We start from the raw sequence: 24,843 nt of genomic DNA, 5'->3' as shown, positions 1-24,843 counted from the left end.
CCAAATGCCTGACGGTAAAACGTTCATCTGTACAAATAATAATACGCAAGTATAAACACCATGGGACCACGCAGCCGTCACACTACTCAGGAAGGAGACACGTTCTGTCTTCTGGTGATGAATGTACTTTGGTGCGAATAATGCAAATCAATTCCAGAACAACAGCAAAGGACCTTGTGAAGATGCTGGAAGAAACAGGTACAAAAGTATCGATATCCACAGTAAATATATCGACATAGCCTGAAAGGCCACTCAGCAAGGAAGAAGCCACTGCTCCAAAACCGCCAAAAAAAGCCAGACTACAGTTTGCAACTGCACATGGGGACAAAGATCGTACTTTTTGGAGAAATGTCCTCTGGTCTGATGAAACAAAAATAGAACTGTTTGGCCATAATGACCATTGTTATGTTTGGAGGAAAAAGGGGAAGGCTTGCAAGCCGAAAAACACCCATCCCAACCGTGAAGCACGGGGGTGGCAGCATCATGTTGTGGGGGTGCTTTGCTGCAGGAGGGACTGGTGCACTTCACAAAATAGTTGGCATCATGAGAAAAGAAAATTATGTGGATATATTGAAGCAACATCTCAAGACATCAGTCAGGAAATTAAAGCTTGGTCGCAAATGGACAATGACCCCAAGCATACTTCTAAAGTTGTGACAAAATGGCTTAAGGACAACAAAGTCAAGGTATTGGAGTAGCCATCAAAAAGCCCTGACCTCAATCCTATAGAAAATGTGTGGGCAGAACTGAAAAAGCATGTGCGAGCAAAGAGGCCTACAAACCTGAGTCAGTTATATCAGCTCTGTCAGGAGGAATGGGCCAGAATTCACCCAACTTATTGTGGGAAGCTTGTGGAAGGCTACCCGAAACATTTGACCCAAGTTAATCAATTGAAAGGCAATGCTACCAAATACTAATTGAGTGTATGTAAACTTCTGACCCACTGGTAATGTGATGAAAGAAATCAAAGCTGAAATAAATAATTCTCTCTACTATTATTCTGACATTTCACATTCTTAAAATAAAGTGGTCATCCTAACTGACCTAAGACAGGGAATTTTTACTAGGATTAAATGTCAGGAATTGTGAAAATCTGAGTTTAAATGTATTTGGATAGGGTGTATGTAAACTTCCGACTTCAACTGAATATAAACTCAGCAAAAAAAGAAACGTCCTCTCACTATCAACTGCGCTTATTTTCATCAAACTTAACATGTGTAAATATTTGTATGAACATAACAAGATTCAACAACTGAAACATGAACTGAACAAGTTCCACAGACATGTGACTAACAGAAATGGAATAATGTGTCCCTGAACAAAGGGGTGGTCAAGTCAAAAGTAACAGTCAGTATCTGGTGGGGCCACCAGCTGGATTAAGTACGGCAGTGCATCTCCTCCTCATGGACTGTACCAGATTTTCCAGTTCTTGCTGTGAGATGTTATCCCACTCTTCCACCAAGGTACCTGCAAGGTCCTGGACATTTCTGGGGGGAATGGCCCTAGCCCTCACCCTCCGATCCAACAGGTCCCAGATGTGCACAATGGGATTGAGATCCGGGCTCTTCGCTGGCCATGGCAGAACACTAACATTCCTGTCTTGCAGGAAATCACCCACAGAACGAGCAGTATGACTGGTGGCATTGTCATGCTGGAGAGTCATGTCAGGATGAGCCTGCAGGAAGGGTACCACATGAGGGAGGAGGATGTCTTTCCTGTAAAGCACAGCGTTGACATTGCCTGCAATGACAACAAGCTCAGTCTGATGATGCTGTGACACACTGCCCCACCTCCAAATTGATCCCGCTCCAGAGTACAGGCCTTGGTGTAACGACGATAAACGCAAATCTGACCATCACCCCTGGTGAGACAAAACCGTGACTCGTCAGTGAAGAGCACTTTTTTCCAGTCCTGTCTGGTCCAGCGACGGTGGGTTTGTGCCCATGGGCAACGTTGTTGCCTGCCTTACAACAGCACTGATGGAGGGATTGTGCGTCCCTGGTGTAACTCGGGCAGTTGTTGTTGTTTATGGTTCATTGAACAAGCATGGGAAACCGTGTTTAAACCCTTTACAATGAAGATCTGTGAGGTTGTTTGGATTTTTATGAATTATCTTTGAAAGACAGGGTCCTGAAAAAGCGGTGTTTATTTTTTTGCTGAGTTTATATTGCCATGGTTATTTCTTTATTATCGAATGAGGAGACAAACAAAGTCAGAGTTATACTTAAACTAAATCTTTATTCACTTTTTAATAAGGAAAGCATGTCACACCACACACACAAGTGAATGATGTGAGTGGTCTGCAATAACGATGGCCGGTCGACAAACCACCCTTAGATGATTCGTTGAGAGCCCCCACACAAAGGATACCAAGATATTTTATAGCAAAGATACACCCCTGTAGTCTACATGACAAACAACAGATGTGTGGAATGGGTCACAAGGTTAGGAGTCGTATGAAATAAATTAATAATTCACAGCAGGCAGTATCTGCTGTAAAGACTGTTCTCAATGTGTGGAAACTAGGGTCTAGCCCCCAAAGCAAGCTTCCTCTCATAATTATCCATACCCGAGCCATCTCCACCCTGGTCTCTCCCAGTACACAAACACCAACTCATGCTATGGAATGCGTTCTTTAGATTTTATCACCAAAGGCATCGTAAATCCACTGACAGCATTAAGCCCCCACAGGCCCAACTCAGAAGACTACGCACAGATGAGTGTTCTATGAACCCTATTCCATTCCATTAAACAACCATTTGATGCAGTAACAGTATTATAACATAATCTTGTAATTTCGCTCTCACATTCCCCCATTTTAAGAATTCTCTCAATTTAAACGAAAATTACAGGATTTTAAAACATTAATTCACACGTAGAAAACAAATAAGGCATCAACAACTTAACTCAAACATATAGAAAAAAAACTTCCTTGCACTCGTATACCACTATTGTAAATTACCATCCGTAGGTTCATTCAACCTTTAACCTTAACATAAAATGATCATTGGGAATAATATAAACATTAAAATATTGTTAAGAAATTAAATCTAAATCAGAGTACATTTTCCATAAGTTAAAAAAAAATCATCATGGTGATACTGATCATAATCCCATTGGTCAGCATGGTGGAAATAACAATTTCCATCCCCATAACACCGTCTGTAGAAACTAAAATTAGCATATCATGTTGGATAAATCCAGGTAGTGACTCCTGGTTTAAGTAAAATGTATTCTTTGGTGCCTAATGAACATGACCCAGGACAAGCATCATGATTCCACTATTTATAAGGCAACTCCTATAGTCTCTATGTGCCATTAGCACCATACTTTCTATACTTTCTATATTATCATCAAAAATGTAATTTGGTAATGGATAAAAGTCAAATAGATTAAAAAAATAAAATAAATTGAACCTTTATTTAACTCAGTTAAGAACAATTTCTTATTTACAATGACGGCCTACCCCGGCCAAACCTGGGCCAATTGTGCCTGTGATGCAACCTGGATTCGAACCAGGGACTGCAGTGACGCCTCTTGCACTCAGATGCAGTGCCTTAGACCGCTGCGCCACTCAGGAGCCCAAGTGGATCAACATTAAGTTGCTCCACTCATATGGTTTTTAACAAACTTACCCAAATCAATTACCGGTAGTACGTTTTTTTTAATCATTTAATTATCCAACCAAAATGTTGAATGACATTGCTCAGTGATTCACATTGGTCCTATCACTCAAAGTTCAAACTCTCAATTTAACACACATCAACATTGGCAGAATGTACATTTAAATTAACATACAGTATAATTATCCTATAATTCTAGTATTAACTTTCTTATCACGATTATAATTACAGATCAGTATCTCAATGCATTCTTAATCTAAATTACTATACATTTTGCAGTGTATAGACCTCCTCAATCAACCTGATACCTGATAAACCATTTTGGACAAATCTAAATCAATTATGGGCACAATTGACCAGACCCTTCTTTTCCCGGCACTCAATCTTCTGGTTTCTCTTCATTGTCTTCTTCAGCAGATAGCTTCATAGTTCAAAGTGGATGGCCTATGATGATGTCCCACCTGGGCCGCCACCACCTTTACCACCTATTATGTCTTGTCCATTCGTCAACCAGTATACCAGCAACATAAGGGAAGTTTGGAATAGATCTCTCTTCAAGCTCACTCTATGTGGACTCCTGTCACACTCCTGAGAGAAAACACAGTTGATAGCTTCGATTGGTTGCTGGCTCAGACAGGGCCGTATTGAACACCTTTGTTTCTCTTCTTCAGCCGGTTAGAGGGGTTTTTGAGGTTCACACTGCTCTTGGCCGAATTATCTCTGCCATGCATCTAGACACCATCTGTAGTCACTTTCATGATAACCTCGAGAGGACAGATCAGAACAGTTTAGTTCAGTTCGTTTCTGATTGAGGAAATCCAGACAAATGATTACTTTGACCAATTCTTCTTAATACAAATCTCTAAACACATGTCAGAGAGAATAACAGCATATTCTGTAAAAAAAAATCAAATCAAATTGGCTTATACTCCCCATCATACTTTCAACTTCATCGCAGAGCCACAGGATCAGGAAATTAGACCTCTAACCCATCGGGAGAAATCCCAACAATCCAGCAGACCCAATTGGTTGAGATTTGTATCGAAACAGAACAGATCAAGCAACACAACAATACACTCCTTCATATATCACTCGATACACTCCTACATATAACTCAATACACGCCTACATATCACTCAAGGTGTGTAAACTTCAATCCAAAACCTCAGAGGACTGGTAATTCCCCCATTTTGACACATGACTTACAATGTGAGTAATGTGGGGAAAAACACTACTACTGGTTAAAAGTACGAATTGAATAAGAATCACTACCCTTATTAATGACTCCATAAAGAAAAAATTGTACCCATACGGTCATAGGAAAATAGACTTCAGACAGCCTACCCTTATTTATTGTCAACGCCCTCTCCTTCTTCCCGTTGGTCCGAATCACAAATATGGCTATGAACTATAAACTTCATCAAATTACCTTCAAATCAGTATTACAATTAGCTAAATTCATCATCCACATGGCTTTCCAGTGAGGGCGATCAAACCACACTGGAAGGTCAGGACAGAGGTCAGAGGTCATACAAACCCTTCAAAGAAGTGTTTATTACTAAATTAGACTAATTAATGAAAAACAGTCAAACATTTCATACATTTCGTATCCCAGATTTACAGTACATTTCCAGTAGATTTCTTATAAATATAATTTACGTGTTTAATTAAATCTTAGAAAATAAAAACGTCCATGTGTGCCCCTTCAAGATACCTCAGCACGAAGCCATGAAAAAAACATTAAACCAAAGTCCACTCAATAAGTATTAACACCACTAACAAATATTCATAACAAGTGTGCTGTGAGTGGGTATTTGCAAACCAAATGGCAAAAACAAATAAAAATGTCCAGGCCTTATTTAATATGGTTGCTACTTTTACGGTGTAATCCGGATACCCTTATACTTTTTTTCCCTTTTTTTTGTTATTTAAAAAAAAAAAAAACTTTTTCTCCCCAATTTCGTGGTATCCAATTGTTTAGTAGCTACTATATTGTCTCATCGCTACAACTCCCGTACGGGCTCGGGAGAGACGATGGTTGAAAGTCATGCGTCCTCCGATACACAACCCAACCAAGCCGCACTGCTTCTGAACACAGCACCATCCAACCCGGAAGCCAGCCGCACCAATGTGTCGGAGGAAACACCGTGCACCTAGCAACCTTGGTTAGCGCGCACTGCGCCCAGCCCGCCACAGGAGTCGCTGGTACGCGATGAGACAAGGATTTCCCTACCGGCCAGACCCTCCCTAACCCGGGCGACGCTAGGCCAATTGTGCGTCTCCCCACGGACCTCCCGGTCACAGCCGGTTACGACAGAGCCTGGGCGCGAACCCAGAGTCTCTGGTGGCACAGCTGGCACTGCAGTACAGCGCCCTTAACCACTGCGGGAGGCCCTTATACCATTTTTCCCCTATACCCCCAGCTTTTTTGCTACATATACATACATTTGACATACATGGTACTTTTATATAAAGTAGTCACATAACAATAATACAATACCAAACATAAGCTCTTAAATCCCAACCCTCAGCCACTCTCAGCCCATCCCACCTATCACCATAGACCTCAGCTCTTTAATCCCGCCCCTGAGCCACTCTCAGCCCATCCCACCTATCACCATAGACCTCAGCTCTTAAATCCCAACCCTAAGCCACTCTCAGCCCATCCCACCTATCACCATAGATCACCCTCATTGGGTTTCTATGTGCCATATACTTTTCAACTGTGCTGTGATATTTTACAAAATGTTTGAACCTTTTTAATCGTATATTATCCACAAATTGCAAGCTAGTCCATAAACCATATGCCGTGGAATTGGTACGTTCAAAATCTCCCGCTTATTTTGCAACCTGTATGGCGCAGCTGTCATTTTTGTCCTTAGATGAAACTGGTATATTTTCCTGTTTATGCCAGTTCCTTTCATCCAGTTTGTATCTTTAATATATGGCAGGCAAACAAGTTCCCTACCTTCTCCCTTTTCCACTTGCCTCCTCCATTTTTGTGGTAGTGCTGTAATCAGTTGGTTGTAAATTTGGATTGAGCAGATATTCCCATATATTTTCGATAACTGTATATGTGACATAACTACTCCGTTTATATTCATTGAGTTTAAACAACATTTTTTGTAATATTTGTTCAATCTTTTCTGGAGGATAAAACTGAAATTGTAACCAGCTTTGTATGGCTTCTTTAAGAAAGGGCGATACTTTAAACAACATTTCATTTTCAATTAGTCGGAAATGAGAAGTTGTAATCCATATAAAGGTAAAAAGGCCATTTTTGAACTTGCTAATAATGGATGCTAACAATGAACATGCTAATAATGGATGCTAACAATGAACATGCTAATAATGGATGCTTACAATGAACATGCTAATAATGGATGCTAACAATGAACATGCTAATAATGGATGCTAACAATGAACATGCTAATAATGGATGCTAACAATGAACATGCTAATAATGGATGCTAACAATGAACATGCTAATAATGGATGCTAACAATGAACATGCTAATAATGGATCTTTGAGTACATCAAAAAGTTCTGATATACCTCTACTGGTATACCGTCAAGCCATGGTGTTTTTGCAGACTGAAAATATTTTATTGGCTCAAAAAGTTACTCTTCTGTAAATTGGCCTTCACATTTCTATAAATTGGCCTTCACATTTCTATAAATTTGTTAATGTTACATTATTATTATTATTATGAAAGAAATCCTTACAGTTAACATCATTCAGTGGAAATGGAGGAGACTGAAAAGAAAACATATGCTTAAAATATTTTGCTACCTCTTTCAAAAAATATTTGGTGAATCATGGATACCTCCATTTGTAACGAGTTTCTGTAAATTATTCAACTATGTTGAAGATTCAAGAAAATGTTGTGTATTTTTCACAATTTTCCAACCAATTAGCTTTATTTTTGTAATACATTGCACTTGATTGTTCTTGAATAAGTAACTCAAATTCCTTTTGATTTTCCTCTAACATATTTTGTGCTTCTATAGTACAGTTTCCATTACCATCTACATGCACCGTTACTTCCTCTATTTCCTTTATTTATTCTAATCTCTTTTGACCTACAGTGGTTGCTCCACTAAGGTTTTGAGATTATGCTGCGGGACTTAGAGGTAATTTGTGGTTTAGTACAGTATCCTGCGTCACCACTTCATTGCTCCAGACCAGCGCAAGGGGGAGTTAGAGCACTGATTATTCTTTTGGGTCCTACTGTGTCTCTAACTGACATTGAATGGGCGATATAAACCTAAATAGAAAATGATAATTGTGCACGACTTCAGTATTACTTACTAAAACTGTTGTTTTATTATTATTTTTCTCTTACTGTAGTACTATAGGCCACTCCCGACCAGTCACGTTGTACAGCGCCTGAGTGGCGCAACAGTGTAAGAAACTGCATAGCAGTGTAAAATGTGTTGCTACAGATGCCGGTTCAATACCTGTACTGGCCTCGACTGGGAGACCCATGAGATGACTAGGTTTTTGGTTTCTCTCCCTCTAAAAACATAGATAAATAATTATATATAACAAACTACCTTTATTTACAAATTGGTAACAATTTTAGTCCAAGTCTGGGAGGAGATCTCTCAGGAGACCATCCCCTACCCCATGTTTTTCTCGCCTTTTTCTAGCTCATTTTACGTTATTTGAAAACGAAATCATCTCCAAAATATTGTTATTTTTTAAACAAAGGGATTATTATTATTATTATTAATTAATTTAGAATTATATAAAAGCCCGTTGGATATTCTCACAGATATATTATTAACCCTGTTATTGGCAGGACAATATACACTGCTCAAAAAAATAAAGGGAACACTTAAACAACACAATGTAACTCCAAGTCAATCACACTTCTGTGAAATCAAACTGTCCACTTCGGAAGCAACACTGATTGACAATACATTTCACATGCTGTTGTGCAAATGGAATAGACAACAGGTGGAAATTATAGGCAATTAGCAAGACACCCCCAATAAAGGAGTGGTTCTGCTGGTGATAACCACAGACCACTTCTCAGTTCCTATGCTTCCTGGCTGATGTTTTGGTCACTTTTGAATGCTGGCGGTGCTTTCACTCTAGTGGTAGCATGAGACGGAGTCTACAACCCACACAAGTGGCTCAGGTAGTGCAGTTCATCCAGGATGGCACATCAATGCGAGCTGTGGCAAGAAGGTTTGCTGTGTCTGTCAGCGTAGTGTCCAGAGCATGGAGGCGCTACCAGGAGACAGGCCAGTACATCAGGAGACGTGGAAGAGGCCGTAGGAGGGCAACAACCCAGCAGCAGGACCGCTACCTCCGCCTTTGTGCAAGGAGGAGCAGGAGGAGCACTGCAAAATGACCTCCAGCAGGCCACAAATGTGCATGTGTCTGCTCAAACGGTCAGAAATAGACTCCATGAGGGTGGTATGAGGGCCCGACGTCCACAGGTGGGGGTTGTGCTTACAGCCCAACACCGTGCAGGACGTTTAGCATTTGCCAGAGAACACCAAGATTGGCAAATTCGCCGCTGGCGCCCTGTGCTCTTAACGGATGAAAGCAGGTTCACACTGAGCACATGTGACAGTCTGGAGACGCCGTGGAGAACGTTCTGCTGCCTGCAACATCCTCCAGCATGACCGGTTTGGCAGTGGGTCAGTCATGGTGTGGGGTGGCATTTCTTTGGTGGGCCGCACAGCTCTCCATGTGCTCGCCAGAGGTAGCCTCTGACTGCCATTAGGTACCGAGATGAGATCTTCAGACCCCTTGTGAGACCGACCATATGCTGGTGCGGTTGGCCCTGGGTTCCTCCTAATGCAAGACAATGCTAGACCTCATGTGGCTGGAGTGTGTCAGCAGTTTCTGCAAGAGGAAGGCATTGATGCTATGGACTGACCCGCCCGTTCCCCAGACCTGAATCCAATTGAGCACACACTAGTGACAACAACCCTGTTGACAATACCTAATCCATCCATTTGCCGGTGTGTATCGGAAGAGTAATCGTCCTTTACATTTTTTATATTGAGTTTAATTTTTTACATGTAAAAGGGTAATAACACCAATTATTTTAGGATCGTATAGGCATATTCCAATAGAGAACCTAAGCAGCACTATATAACAGCTTTTAAGCCACAATATACCCAACCTCTACAATTAGGCCATATCATATTCAACCAAAAAAACTCATGTACAATCTTCAAAGGAAATAAAGAAAAAGTAATGAAGAAAAAAGGTCAGCCTTACCCTTATCCTCGCTTTCCCCCAAATCAAAACCTGATATTACGTCCATGTAGTCCACGGTTCCATACTGCATAAATAGGAAAAGGATAAGTCCACTGTTCCATACTGCATAAAAAAAGTTTGGGTAAAAACAAATGAATCCATAATTGTACTGTGTAATGCGGTGCAAATATGTATCGAGGACTTCTTCAACAGGAGGTAGCTATCACTCACAGCCACATTGTAATCTTTGAGCATTTGGTTGTTTTCATATAATTTATCGACCACGAGAAGAACATTCTGCTTCTCTGCTCGGAGCCTTTTGAAAGTGGGGTACAGGGCACGTTGTCTCTCCACTATTTCATGAGGAAATTGTTAATTTAATAGAGAATGGGGTGTTATTAAATTCCCCACCCTGTTGTAAGGAGGCAATTTTCATTTTGTTGTGGGTTAGCATAGCTACAATCGGACAGGGCCTTCCCTCTACTCTGCCACCAGAACGGTGAGCTCTTTGAAAATCAATTGTTTCTACCTGTTCGTCCGTCATTTTGAGATTACATTTCATGAACACCTTGACTTTTTCCTCTGTTGACTGATGGTTTTCATCCTTCTTTATTCCCATTATAACAATATTATTTTTCATACTTCTGCACTTTAGAGCAAGTCATTTGACTTTCATTGTTTTATCATACCGTAGTTTTAGGGAGTCCATGTTAGTTTTCGATATCTTATTTTCCGCTCGTATTTCTTCCATTTTATTACTGTAATCCATTCCTGTTTTTAAGTCCTCAACCTCCCCCAGTAGCCCAGGCAATAGATCTTTTTTTTTTAAACTGCTCGCTAATGCTTGTAAGCAATACTCTATCTTCTGGAGACATAGTTATAAAAACATCCCCCTCCAATGTTAAATTTAGAATTTTAGACAGCTGCTTCCCTCCCGTTTGGCTCGCAGAGCTTGAGGAAAGGTCTTCTCTTGTTCGCTTCAATGTATGCGTTTCTTTTTCGAGCATATCAAAATGCGGATCAATAAATACTTCCAGATTCTCTATCAGTGGTTCCCAAACTTTTTATAGTCCCGTAACCCTTCAAACATTCAACCTCCAGCTGCATTCCCCCCTCTAGCACCAGGGTCAGCGCACTCTTAAATATTGTTTTTTATACATCATTGTAAGCCTGCCACACACACAAACACTATACGATACATTTATTAAACATAAGAATGAGCGTGAGTTTTTGTTAGAACCCGGCTCGTGGGAAGTGACAAAGAACTCTTATAGGACCAGGGCACAAATAATAATATAATAATAATCAATAATTATTCTCTTTCTTTAGCCATCTTACATATACGATGGCTCAATAACTCACCACAGGTTAATGAGAAAGGTGTGCTTGAAAGGATGCACATAACTCTGCAATGTTGGGTTGTATTGAAGAGAGTCAATCTTAAATCATTTTCCACACACAGTCTGTGCCTGTATTTAGTTTTCATGCTAGTGAGGGCAAAGAATCCACTCTCACATAGGTACGTGGTTGCAAAGGACATCAGTGTCTTAACAGAGCGATTTGCCAAGGCAAGAAACTGAGTGCAGACCTATCCAGAAGTCTGGCAGTGGCTTCTGATTAAATAAAATTTTCACAGAACCGCTTGTTGCAATTTCGATGAGGCTCGCTTGTTCAGATATCGGTAAGTGGACTGGAGGCAGGGCATGAAAGGGATAACGAATCCAGTTGTTTGTGTTCATTTTGGGAAAGTACTTGCGTAATTGCGCACCGAGCTCACTCAGATGCTTTGCTATATCACATTTGACATTGTCCGCAAGCTTGAGTTCATTTGCGCACAAAGAAATCATACAATGATGGAAAAGACCTGTGTGTTGTCTTTGTTAATACAGACAGAAAAGAGCTCCAACTTCTTAATCATAGCCTCAATTTTGTCCCACACATTGAGTATAATTGTGGAGAGTCCCTGTAATCCTAGATTCAGATCATTCAGGCAAGGAAAAACATCACCTAGATAGGCCAATCGTGTGAAACTCGCCATCATGCAAGCGGTCAGACAAGTGAAAAAAAAACTTTAAGCTCATCTCTCAATTAAAAAAAATGGGTCAATACCTTTCCCCTTGATAACCAGCACACTTCTGTATGTTGTGAAAGCGTTACATGGTCGCTGCCCATATAATGCAGAATAGACACGAGAGTTCAGGGGCCTTGCTTTAACAAAGTTAACCATTTTCACTGTAGTGTCCAAAACGTCTTTCAAGTTGTCAGGCATTCCCTTGGCAGCAAGAGCCTCTCAGTGGATGCTGCAGTGTACCCAAGTGGTGTCGGGAGCAACTGCTTGCTCGCGCTTTACCACTCCACTATGTCTCCCTGTCAGGGCTTTTGCGCCATCAGTACAGATACCAACACATCTTGACCACCAAAGTCCATTTGATGTCACAAAGCTGTCCAGTACTTTAAAAATATCCTCTCATGTTGTCAATGTTTCCAGAAGAGGATGTCTTCCTTAATTGACCCTCCCCCCATAAACATAGCGGACATATACCAGGAGCTGTGCCAAGCCCTGGCTTGTATGCGAAGCAGTAATTGTTTCAAAACATCTTCTGCCATGTCACTGATGCGTCGTGAAACAGTGTTGTTTGATGAAGAAATTGTCTGTATAGTTTTTTGTGGCCTTTTCCCCCAGCCTACCTGTATTTGACATTGTGGTGTTATTTCACTGAACACTAGATGTTTTAATTTAATTGGCAGTGAAATTAAGCTACTCAGGCGAGAAAATACCCTCACCCAATTGTATAGCCCCATTTTTAAAAATGTGAATCACATTTTTATTTGGCGTACCCCCGACGGCATTGCGCGTACCCCTGGGGAATTGCGCATACCCCCGTTTGGGAACACCTGCTCTATATTATTTCGTAGTTATCAGCTAATCCTCATGTTTTGTGATTAATTCATGGGACTAGCTGTGCCTACCACGCTGCCACCTGCCATGACATCATTGAGCTCTTATACTAACAACACTGCAGAATTTCACTCACTGCTCTCCCAAGACCATAGCCTCAGGAAACATTTCAAAGAGAGAGAAAAAGACTACCCCCATCCCTGGAAAATAGTGTCAATTTCTTTAGCATTCACTACCCTTAGACACGGCTTAGATGTATCTCACCAAGGAGTCTAACACTTCACTCCCATATTATATTATATGACTGGTCTGTCTTTTCCATAACAATGTCAAATGATCCTGGTATCGTTACTGGGCCAATGTGCAACGACATAGGTAGTAGCTGTTTCGCCTTAGATTGTTCCTGTTACCCCTCTCACTCTGGGTTTGCCGGATGCCGGGAGAACGCCACCTGCCCCAATGCATAGTGCTAACTTTATAGTTTGGTGGAGGAGGAATAATGGTCTGGGGCTGTTTTTCATGGTTCGGGCTCCTTAGTTCCAGTGAAGGGAAATCTTAACGCTACAATATACAATGACATTCTAGACTATTCTGTGCTTCCAACAGTTTAGGAAAGGCCCATTCCTGTTTCAGCATGACAATGCCCCTGTGCACAAAGTGAGGTCCATACAGAAATGGTTTGTCAAGATCGGTGTGGAAGAACTTGACTGGCCTCCACAGAGCCCTGACCTCAATCCAATCGAGCATCTTTGGGATGGATTGGAACGCCGACTGAAAGCCAGGTGTAATAGCCCAACATCAGTGCCCGACCACACTAATGCTCTTGTGGCTGAATTTTAGCAAGTCCCCGTAATCAATGTTCCAACATCCAGAAGAGTGGAGGCGCTTATAGCAGCAAAGGGGGACAAACTCCATATTAATGCTCATGGTTTTGGAATGAGATGTTTGACGAGCAAGTGCCACATACTTTTGGTCATGTAGTGTGGATATCGACCCTTACGTGGGCATGTTTTCAATAGACTCCTTTTGTTGTACAATATTCCATAAGGCATGTGTGTCACGTTCTGACCTTAGTTCCTTTGTGATGTCTTTGTTTTAGTATGGTCAGGGCGTGAGTTGGGTGGGCAGTCTATGTTCTTTTTTCTATGATTTGGTATTTCTGTGTTTGGCCTGGTATGGTTCTCAATCAGAGGCAGCTGTCAATCGTTGTCCCTGATTGAGAACCATACTTAGGCAGCCTATTTTCACCCTTGAGGGGTGGGTGATATATTTTCTGTTCAGTGTTTTTTCAGCACCATACAGAACTGTTCGTTTGTCGTTTTATTTTGTTTTGTTCGGTGTTCATTACGTTATTAAAAATATGAACACTTACCACGCTGCGCATTGGTCCTCCTCTTCTTCCACTGACGACCGTTACATTATGAAAGTTGCACAGTATACCCTTAATCTTGTAATAAATCAAATCCAGTTATACATAACTTGACATTTCTTCCATCCATTGTGGGAGGATAACCAACCTTCCAATGAATTGCAATCAAATGTATTTATAAAGCCAGCTGATGTCACAAAGTGCTGTACAGAAACCCAGCCTAAAATCCCAAAACAGCAAGCAATGCAGGTGTAGAAGCACGGTGGCTAGGAAAAACTCCCTAGAAAGGCCAGAACCTAGGAAGAAACCAAGAGAGGAACCATACTATGAGGGGTGGCCAGTCCTCTTCTGGCTGTGCCGGGTGGAGATTATAACAGAACATGGCCCAAATGTTCATAGATGACCAGCAGGGTCAAATAATAATAATCACAGTGGTTGTCGAGGGTGCAGCAAGTCAGCACCTCAGGAGTAAATGTCTGTTGGCTTTTCATAGCCGATCATTCAGAGTATCTCTACCAGAGTTGACAACATAGCCGCAGGCAGAACAGTTCAAACTGGAGCAGCAACACATAATCATTTACCAAATTCCAGCTCCTTTGGTAGAGAATAAAATCAACCCCCAACATCTACATTTCTAACACACACTACCTACATCAACAGTACCTAAATCAGCTTCTGCCCCAGAGAAATAGGATGAAGATGCCCCATAACACTGATCTAAGGTCTGTAATGAGGGAGGGTGAAGCTGAAGTGAAGCTGATCCTGGATCGGTGCACACGGGCCATTACCCTAAAGCCTTAAGCTAAACTCACTGCGTTTCTTAGCTGCTATAAATGCTAGGTTACACACTTTCTTCTGATAAGTCTCCAGTATCAACATTTCCAACCAAACTAAAACAGGTTCAAGGGAGAATCTGTAGACATATTGAGATAAAAGAACAGACCCAGAATTCAGCCAGCCTTCATAAGACCATAACATATTGAAACATGTTCCCTTATATGTTTTACATCTCCAGCAGAGGAATTACATTTCTGAGTGCATGATATTCAGTTTCACTGACATATAGTACGTTCTATGGATGGTCTTAACCTGCAGTAATTTATGTCTGAGATATGAACATGACTGGGCATTCTAACATATCTGTATCCATTCATCATCATTAGCGTCTTTCAGGTCTTCCTCACATTTTTGTTTTACGTGTTTTGTGTCACCGAAAAAAGCCTCTATCAACCCTTGATACAGTTTTGAAATCAACTTTAGAAGTTTGTCACACTGCCTTAAATTAGTTTCAGTCTTTGAAGCTTCTTGCTTGTCCAGTGTTTACTGCACAGAGAGAATAAAGTGTTGTATTTGCAAAAGTTCACTTCTGCGCCTTCAGAGACTGGTCTTCCCTGGTTCTCCGACCCTGCTGTGATCCCTGTCACCATCTGATCCTGTTCAGATGAGGCATGACCATTCTTTGGTGTACATTTATACATTATATTATCCAAGAATAGAATCAATGGTTCAATAATTTAAATGACCATTTTCCCAGATCCCAGACTGTACCCATCAACTCAAGATGGAACTTTGCATCCATTCACTTATTATTATTTTTGTTTACTGCAAAATTCACCTGATCTCTGTAGACTGGTCTTCTCTGGCTGTCTGACTCTGCTGAGACACCTGTCACCATCTGATCCTGCTAAGACATGATGAGCATAGTGTTGTGTACTAACAGTGCACCATGACAGTGAAGCGTGTAGAGCTGTTTATACAGTGTCAGTGTGAAAGGTAGAGAAATACCTAGGTAAACTGACAGATCAGTAACATTACATTTCTATATTGAAAAATAAAAACTCACATTGCACTGTAGAAATGTAAGAATATCGGTCTTCAATACGTTTGGCCGCTGGTTTCATCGTTTGATTCAGGTCTTTTGTGATTGAGGCAAAAATAAGAGCTGAAGTTAGTGAGCTAGCTAGCTAAAGTTGGACAACTTTTGGCTAGCTCTAACTAATGGTACATCAAATTTACTTCTGTTAAAATGGGACAAAACAAAGGCTAGAAAACATTTCCATACACATAACAGCTGTTAGATACTGCTTACTGACAGATAGCTAGAGCTGAACTGGCTGTGGTGGCTACTAGTTAGCTAACCAGCTGCTAGTAGTTCATTCACTCCAGTCGAGAGGAGATTAAACATTACATTAGCTAACGTAACATGTCAGTTACACTACTAGCTCAGTACTGGGAATAAATAACTTTTTTTCTGTCAAACAGCAGTTTAACTTGCCAGTTAGATCTGTGAACTAAAGAGTATCCAGTTTCTGCTCTGCTTGCTTTTACAACTTGGAGAAATACGCAACACAGACACCAGCTGCCTCTGTTAATCTCGCCGGTCCTATACTCCAGCCTTTCAGAAGCTTTGCCTTCACACAGCCTGTCCGCACGTGGTGTGGTGTCCGTGCAGTCCTAAAATCCAGCCGGCTGAACCTGGAAAACAGCCTACCCAGTTCGCCCTGAGGCGTCCGCATGGTCCTAAAACACTGGTCCTTTGTTTTGTATCACAGTGCAATAATAAAACTGGGGGTGACAAAAATGCCATTTCAGAATGTGAGGGGGTCATGTCCCCCCTGTCCCTAGTGAAAGTTTCTCCCCAGGACCATATTATATTTCAAAACTCAAGCTTTGATAGATCAGTTGGTGTAGCACTTGTGAGGTATAACTGAGCATGAATGTAAATAATTTGCAAATAATTTTCATTTTTATTTTACTAGACTGATGGTAACTGCATTTGATGTTCATGGTGCTTTCACGACAACTGGGAACTCGGAGAAAAAAACAAGGTCATGATGTCAGTGATCTTCAGGTTGGAAAGTCAAGAGTTCTAAAAAGATGCTAGTGTTTCCGACTTGGAATTCAGAGTTGGATGACCGTTGAACTATTTTTCCTAGACTGACTTCCCAGTTGTCTTGAATGCACTGATGTCTGAGATTTCCAAGTTCCCAGTTGTTTTGAACACGGCATTAGTCTCAGCGGAGAGAGGGAGAGCGCAACAGGTACCATCAGTCCAGTAAAATGAAAATCACGGCTCTCTCCTTCCTTTCGTCCAGTGAGACTGACCAGTGAGAGGGGACACTGTTTTCCACCTTATGGCGAAACTCGAGTCACACCGCATCTGCCTCATGCACAAATTCATGTTGTTCCTATGACCAGAGATAGTTCAATATTCCTCTATAAAAATTGGCACGCAGGGCTATCGATACCCCCCCCGCAGCTACTCGCCCAAGCCTCCCCAGCTTCCCCTTTACCCAAATCCAGATGTTCAGAAAGAGCATCTAATTTAGTTGTTTCTCTATGAACAAAAAAATTAAAACCTCTTTGGGATCGGTCCCCTCCAACGGGATGGTTGAGCTAACTTGCTCTAATGTGGTTAACATGAGGTTGTAATTATCAGAAATATTTCCCAGGACATAGACATGTCCTATATGGGAAGAAAACGTACATTATTTTTGATCTAACTGCACTGTCCAATTTACAGTAGCTAGTTTTTATAATGAAAACATACCATGCTATTGTTTGAGGAGAGTGCACAGTTATGTATATTGACTAATTAGGCACATTTGGGCAGACTTGATACAACATTTTGAACAGAAATACAATGGTTCATTGGAACAGTCTAAAACTTTTCACATACACTGCTGCCATCTAGTAGCCAAAACCTAAATTGCGCCTAGATTCTTAAGTCATATAATGTCCCTTCTCTTGCATTTCAAAGATGATGACACAACAAAAAACATGTCTTTGTATTATCTTTTACCAGATCTCATGTGTTATATTCTACTACATTCATTTCAAATGTCCACAAACTTCAAAGTGTTTCCTCTCAAATGGTATCAAGAATATGCATGTCCTTGCTTCAGGGCCTCAGCTACAGGCAGTTATATTTGGGTGTCATTTTAGGCTTTTTTTTTTTTAAGGTTCCAAGTCTTGCGGTTTTAAAAGGAAAATATAAAACTGATTTTATAGGGCCCCCCTTGGAGTTGTTTATTAACCATTATTTTACCATGTATATGAAGAGTGCACTATTGGAACAAAAAATATTGAGGTTCTGTTCGGAATGAAACAATTGGATAATAATTTGGGTACCAACCCCTGTTCTGAACCATGTGTGTGTGTGTGTTTGTTTCTATTTCTCACTTTAAGCAGAGGCGCGGATCTTCAGTGAGAACGAGACGTACCCTCGAGCCCTCCTCCATTGGACCAGAGCAGCAGCACAGGGTTGGTCTAGCCTCCTTCATAAATCACCCTCCCCTCTTATTGCTGTGCTGAGCAACCATCTTGTTTTTGTACCCTTAAGTTATTGTTGGCAAGGATAGGTAAGATAAAGCTGGGGTATTAAAACGTATGGTAATGACATGTGTACTGTGTGTTCAAATGTGGTTAAACAATGACTAGGATAAAGCTGGGGGACAACCACTTCTACGGTTACGGGACTGACGTGTGTACTGTGTTACCCAGGGGCCCAGTTAAAAAACAAACATTTGAATCCACATTAAAATGATCATGTGACAAAATGGAAGAAAATCTCCAACATATCACATTATATGCTACAATAAATATAATGTAAAATCAAATAAAATTGTATTAGTCACATGCGCCGAATACAACAGGTGTAGACCTTACAGTGAAATGCTTACTTACGAGCGAGCCCCTAACCAACAGCGCAGTTTTAAAAAATACGGATAAGAATAAGAAATAAAAGAAATAAAAGTGACAAGTAATTAAAGAGCAGCAGTAAATAACAACAAACGAGTCCTATATCGACATAACCTAAATGGCCACCCAGCAAGGAAAAATCCACTGCTCCAAAACTGCCATAAAAAAGCCAGACTACGGTTTTCAACTGCACATGGGGACAAAGATCGTACTTTTTGGAGAATTGTCCTCTGGTCTGATGAAACAAAAATAGAACTGTTTGGCCATAATGACCATCGTTATGTTTGGAGGGAAAGGGGGATGCTTGCAAGCTGAAGAACACCATCCCAACTGTGAAGCGGGCGGGGGGGAGAGCAGCATCATGTTGTGGGGGGTTCTTTGCTGCAGTAGGGACTGGTGAGCTTCACAAAATAGATGGCATCATGAGGATGGAATATTATGTCAAGGTATTAGAGTTGCCATCACAAGGCCCTGACCTCAATCTTATAGAACATTTGTGGGCAGATCTGAAAAAGCATGTGTGAGCAAAGAGGCCTACAAACCTGACATTTCACATTCTTAAAATAAAGGGATGATCTTAACTGACCTAAGACAGGGAATTTTTACTGGGATTAAATGTCAGGAATTGTGAAAAGCTGAATTTGAATGTATTTGGCTGAGGTGTATGTAAACTTCCAACTTCAACTGTAGGTAGAGTTATTAAAGTGACTATGCATAGATGACAACAGAGAGTAGCAGCGGTGTAAAAGGGGGAGGCAAAATGCAAATAGTCTGGGAAGCCATTTGATTAGATGTTCTGGAGTCTTATGGCTTGGGGAAAGAAGCTCTTTAGAAGCCTCTTGGACCTAGACTTGGCACTCCGGTACTGCTTGCCGTGCGGTAGCAGAGAGAACATGTTGTATAAAAAGATCATCAAGGACAACAACTACCCACTGCCTGTTCACCTCGCTATCATCCAGAGGACGAGGTCAGGACAGGTGCATCAAAGCAGGGACCGAGAGACTGACAAACAGCTTCTATCTCAAGGCCATCAGGCTGTTAAACAGCCATCACTAACATTGAGAGGCTGCTGCCTCCCATTCAGACTTGAAATCATTGGCCACTTTAATAAATGGATCACTAGTCACTTTAATAATGTTTACATATCTTGCTTTACTCATTTCATATGAGCTCTGTCACTGCTCATCCATTATTTATATGTATATATTCTTATTCCATTCATTTACTTAGATTTGTGTGTATTAGGTGGTTGTTGTGGAATTGTTAGATTACTTGTTAGATATTGCTGCATTGTTGGAACTAGAAGCACAAGCATTTCACGACACTCACAATAACATTTGCTAACCGTGTGTATGTGACCAATAAAATGTGATTTGATATATGATCCCATGACATTTGGTTTGAAAAACTGGGCCTAGTTTATACAGTGGCTAGGATAAAGCTGGGGGACTACCCCTTCAATGGTTATGATATTGATGTGTGTACGGTTATGGCACTGACGTGGGTACTATATGTCTAACTGTGTTACCCAGGTTATACTGTGGCTAGAATAAAGCTTGGGGACTACCATTTCTACGGTTATGGTACTGATGTGGACTACGAGACTGCTGTCATCCACTATAGGCTGGCCTCGGAGCAGCAGCACAGTGCTCAGGCCATGTTCAACTTGGGCTACATGCATGAGAAAGGCCTGGGCATCAAACAGGTGGGCAAACACACACATGCACACACATTAATATACGCACACAACCATGTAACCCTCTATCTTTCCGCCTGGTGTAGGACATCCACCTGGCCAAGCGTTTCTATGACATGGCTGCCGAGGCCAGTCCCGACGCCCAGGTGCCCGTCTTCCTGGCTCTGTGTAAACTGGGCCTGGTCTACACCCTGCAGTACATGCACGACCTCAACGTGAGTGTACAGTACAGAGCGCTTCCTGGACCCGGGTGACTCTGGGAGATTCAGTTTCCTCAGTCGTTTCTATTTCAACTCGTGGGGGCCAGGCTCAATGTTTGAGGCAAACTTAGGCTAGTCGTAGTTTACTACATTTGTACAGGATTCATGGGATTGTACTGTTTGTTAAATGTAATCAATGTTCTCTCTTTCTGCTCCCTCTTCCTCTGACCTCCCTCTTCATTTCTCCCCCTACCTCCTCGCTCCATCCCCCCTCCACTAGATGACTGAGCTGGTCAGTAAGGTGGACCTTGACCAGCTCCTGGGCCCTGAGTGGGACCTCTACCTCATGACGGTCATCGCCCTGCTTCTGGGCACTGTCATCGCATACCGCCAGAGACAGCATCAGCCTGTGCCCCCGCGGCCCCCTCCTCTCCCAGCCCCAGCCAGGCCCCCCCAGGAGCAGCCTCAACCTGAGGACCAGGTTCAGCCTGAGGTCCCACCCCAGGCCGAAGAGGAGCAGCAGTGAGCAATTGCTACTAGCATTAGAGCAATGACTGGAAGTCTATGGGAACAGCTAATATGCTAATATGCTGTTCCTGTAGACTTCCAATTATTGCGCTAACGCTAATTAGCCTTGGCTTCCAAAATGACCTCTAACTTCCTGCATACTGGAAGTTAGACATAAAAATGGTGTCCACAAGTTCATCCGACTGAGGAAGTAGATAAAGGACTTCATTGCCAAAATTCTGAACTATCCCTTTAATTATCATCCAATCTGTAAAAAACAGTCTTGTTTTGTGTGCTCTGGTAGTGGTTACCAGATATTTTTTCTGATTTTTCTTTGCGGATTTTATGTAGGTGTTTAAAGGTTACAACTTTCCTTATCAGCAAATACGATACCAGAAACAATACACACACCTTGCAAAAACAACAGATTTGAGATTGGCAGCAATTGGAACTCCACACGCTAAGTTAGCTTCATCTCCTTGTCTGTAGGAAATTATTTGTTAGGGAACACGTTCTATAAGCAAACATTCTTTATCAAGCAAGTTTTTGTTCCAGCATGCTTTTTTTGTGCAAAATATTTTTCTAGCAAACAGGAACTTGTTTTGTTAGCATATTATGTTGAATTAATGAAGGAACCATAAACTTGCTAATTTATTTGACATCCAGTTCAAAACAGAGCTGAGCTTTGGGCAGCCTTCTTGTTTGAGTGGAACAAGTAATGAACGGTATTGTTGTCACTTGTCAGTCATTTGAGCTCTGCCATGGTATGGTCGGGCAAAAAAGTTGGATTCTTGAGCGCTTATCTATATAATAAGGAAAATATTATGGGAATATTGCTGAATGCCGATCCCCACCATAGATGCTCTCTTACAGCCCAAATCCTGAAAAAGTGCTAGGTTGAAGAAACCCTTCAGTCTCTACACTGTATGTGCCTGGTAGTGGTGCACACAGCTGAAGAATTAAAGGTACACTCAGCAGATTACATCATTAACAGAAGGACATTATGCAACAGCAGAATTCAAATCTGCCGCCAAGATGACCATTATTAAACAAACGTAACAATTTGCATCCTCCCCAGTGGTACACACACATTGGGAATAGCCAATAATGTCAGTCTTGGCAGATTTGTAATTTTCTCTGTTGTCTGTAAGTAGGAAGTTGCCCCATTTTGTATGATGATATCATCTTTCTGAGTGTTCCTTTAACCCTTTGTGCCTTTTTTAATGTATTTTTTAGAGCAAACAGAGAATTAGAGAATAGAGAATATTTTTTTGTCCACTGCTCTCTGCACAATATATTACCGTAAAGAGGAGCATATCTTAAGAATTTGACTATTCTCTGTGTTTGTTTGTAGTCGGTCTACATTGACACATGATTATCTTATTGTAGGTACATAGTAATTGGTAGTACATTTGTGGCACCATTGTTAATTTAATTTTCTCCTCTTTAAACTGTTTGGTTTGATAAGTCAAACAGAAGTTTAACTGCGACAGGAACAGAGATGGAGGCTCTCGTAATCTCCGGTGACTGTAATGTTTTTGTTATCATTTTAGGACCAGTTACCCTTCGTGTCATGTGAAGACTCAATAGGAGAAAGCATTGCCTTTTCTATTGACTTTGTTATATACATGGATCCACTCTCATGGCCTATATGTATAATTCTTTTGGAGTAGGAGTGCTGATCTAGGATCAGTTTGAGTTTTAGATCATAATTAATTATGACTATATTATGCACAGGAGGGACCTAATCCTAGATCTGCTCTCCTACTCTAACACACTTGACACATTTGGCCCCAGATCTTCATATTTGAGTGTAAGGTGGCAATGGGAAACGCTGTGTGCTAAGGTAAAACATAATTACAGTACTTTAAGCAAGATGGGGTGGGGTATAATACCACTGATGTAAAAAGAGAACATTCACACCCTTTATATGCTATTTCCTGGGCTGTGTTCATTGGAGCACACACTGGAAAACATTTTTAAAATATCTAAAAATGTGTAATATGACAAGTCCCTCTCTGAGTCAGTATGTTTTGTTCCATTTGGTGCCCAATTTAATTTGCCAACGGAGGATGTACCCTTTGCATAAGGTAAAGAGGAATACACGTGTTTATATAGCAATACGCTAATGTTCAATGTATGAACCAGTATATTAAGAACAAAATGGGATGTTAAGAGAATGATTCAGATTTTTCATGAGAAGTTTCAAATAAGACTTATCACTCACCAAAACACAACAATGATGTCCTCTGTACTCACTTTGGTTTGAATATGATATCAACACAAGTAATAAAATAACAGGCTACATACTATTTCGCTCTGTCTGCAATATAATACTGGTCCAGGTCGATGAAAAATGTGCATTTTACCATCAATGTTTATAGTTTATGAATAATGATCTATAGAGATTCACTAACGTTCAGAAGTTTGGGGTCACTCAGAAATGTCCTTGTTTTTGAAAGAAAAGCACCATTTTTGTCCATTTAAAATAACATCAAATTGTTCAGAAATACAGTGTAGACATTGTTAATGTTGTAAATGACTAGCTGGAAACGGCTGAATTTAAACTTTTCACAATCCCTGACATTTAATCCCATAAAAAATATCCTGTTTTAGGTCAGTTAGGATCACCACTTTATTTTAAGAATGTGAAATGTCAGAATAATAGTGGAGAGAATTATTTATTTCAGCTTTTATTTCTTTCATCACATTCCCAGTGGGTCACAAGTTTACATACACTCAATTAGTATTTGGTAGCACTGCCTTTAAATTGTTTATCTTGGGTCAAACGTTTTGGGTAGCCTTCCACAAGATTCCCACAATAAATTGGGTGAATTTTGGCCCATTCCTCCTGACAGAGCTGGTGTAACTGAGTCAGGTTTGTAGGCCACTGTAAGGTATGCGTAACTGGCTGCAGGGAAGTCAGGCACAGGAGAGCAGAATTGGGTAGCAAATGGAGCCCTTCATTACGGCGAACAATAAAAAACAATAAGAACAAAGAACAATAAACAAATACGGGTTGACATGACCCGGTGCAAACCAGTCTAACGTGCACATACACATAACAACAAACAATTCCACACACAGACATGGGGGGGAACAGAGGGTTAAATACATGTCAAATAATGAGGGAATGTAAACCAGGTGTGATAGAAAACAAGACGAAACAAATGGAAAATGAAAAGTGGATCGGCGATGGCTAAAAGACCGGTGACGTCGACCACCGAACGCCGCCCGAACAAGGAGAGGAACCAACTTCGGTGGAAATCGAGAAAGCCACCTTGCTCGCTTTAACAGTTCTGCCCACAAATTTTCTATGGGAGTGAGTCAGGGCTTTGTGATGGCCACTCCAATACCTTTACTTTGTTGTCCTTTTAAGCCATTTTGCCACAACTTTGGAAGTCTGCTTGGGGTCATTGTCCATTTGGAAGACCCATTTGCAACCAAGATTTAACTTCCTGACTGATGTCTTGAGATGTTGCTTCGATATATCCACGTAATTTTCCCACCTCATGATGCCATCTATTTTGTGAAGTGCATCAGTCCATCCTGTAGCAAAGCATACCATCAACATGATGCTGCTTCACGGTTGGGATGGTGTTCTTTGGCTTGCAGGCAGTAAAAT

The 24,843-nt window shown here is 41.1% G+C and overlaps 1 protein-coding gene across 5 annotated transcripts in view; it reads left to right on the top strand.

Annotated features, from left to right (window-relative positions):
• Window positions 1–23,530, top strand: part of LOC112230651 (protein sel-1 homolog 1) — a 68,469-nt gene extending 44,939 nt beyond the window's left edge. For 4 of the 5 annotated variants that reach the window (XM_024396932.2, XM_024396922.2, XM_024396934.2 and 1 more), the window contains 4 exons: window positions 18,303–18,377; window positions 20,348–20,520; window positions 20,598–20,726; window positions 20,992–23,530. In XM_024396932.2, coding sequence (XP_024252700.1) covers window positions 18,303–18,377; window positions 20,348–20,520; window positions 20,598–20,726; window positions 20,992–21,237 — 623 coding nt within the window. In that variant the 3' untranslated portion in view covers window positions 21,238–23,530. The remainder of the gene's footprint in view (window positions 1–18,302; window positions 18,378–20,347; window positions 20,521–20,597; window positions 20,727–20,991) is intronic. The other variant, XM_024396928.2, reaches the window with a different exon arrangement.
• Window positions 23,531–24,843: the final 1,313 nt, after the last annotated feature.

This window comes from Oncorhynchus tshawytscha, linkage group LG18, assembly GCF_018296145.1.
Source record: "Oncorhynchus tshawytscha isolate Ot180627B linkage group LG18, Otsh_v2.0, whole genome shotgun sequence".
Taxonomy (NCBI): domain Eukaryota; kingdom Metazoa; phylum Chordata; class Actinopteri; order Salmoniformes; family Salmonidae; genus Oncorhynchus; species Oncorhynchus tshawytscha.
The sequence above is the reverse complement of the archived record's forward strand: the minus strand, read 5'-3'. Positions and strand labels throughout refer to the sequence as shown.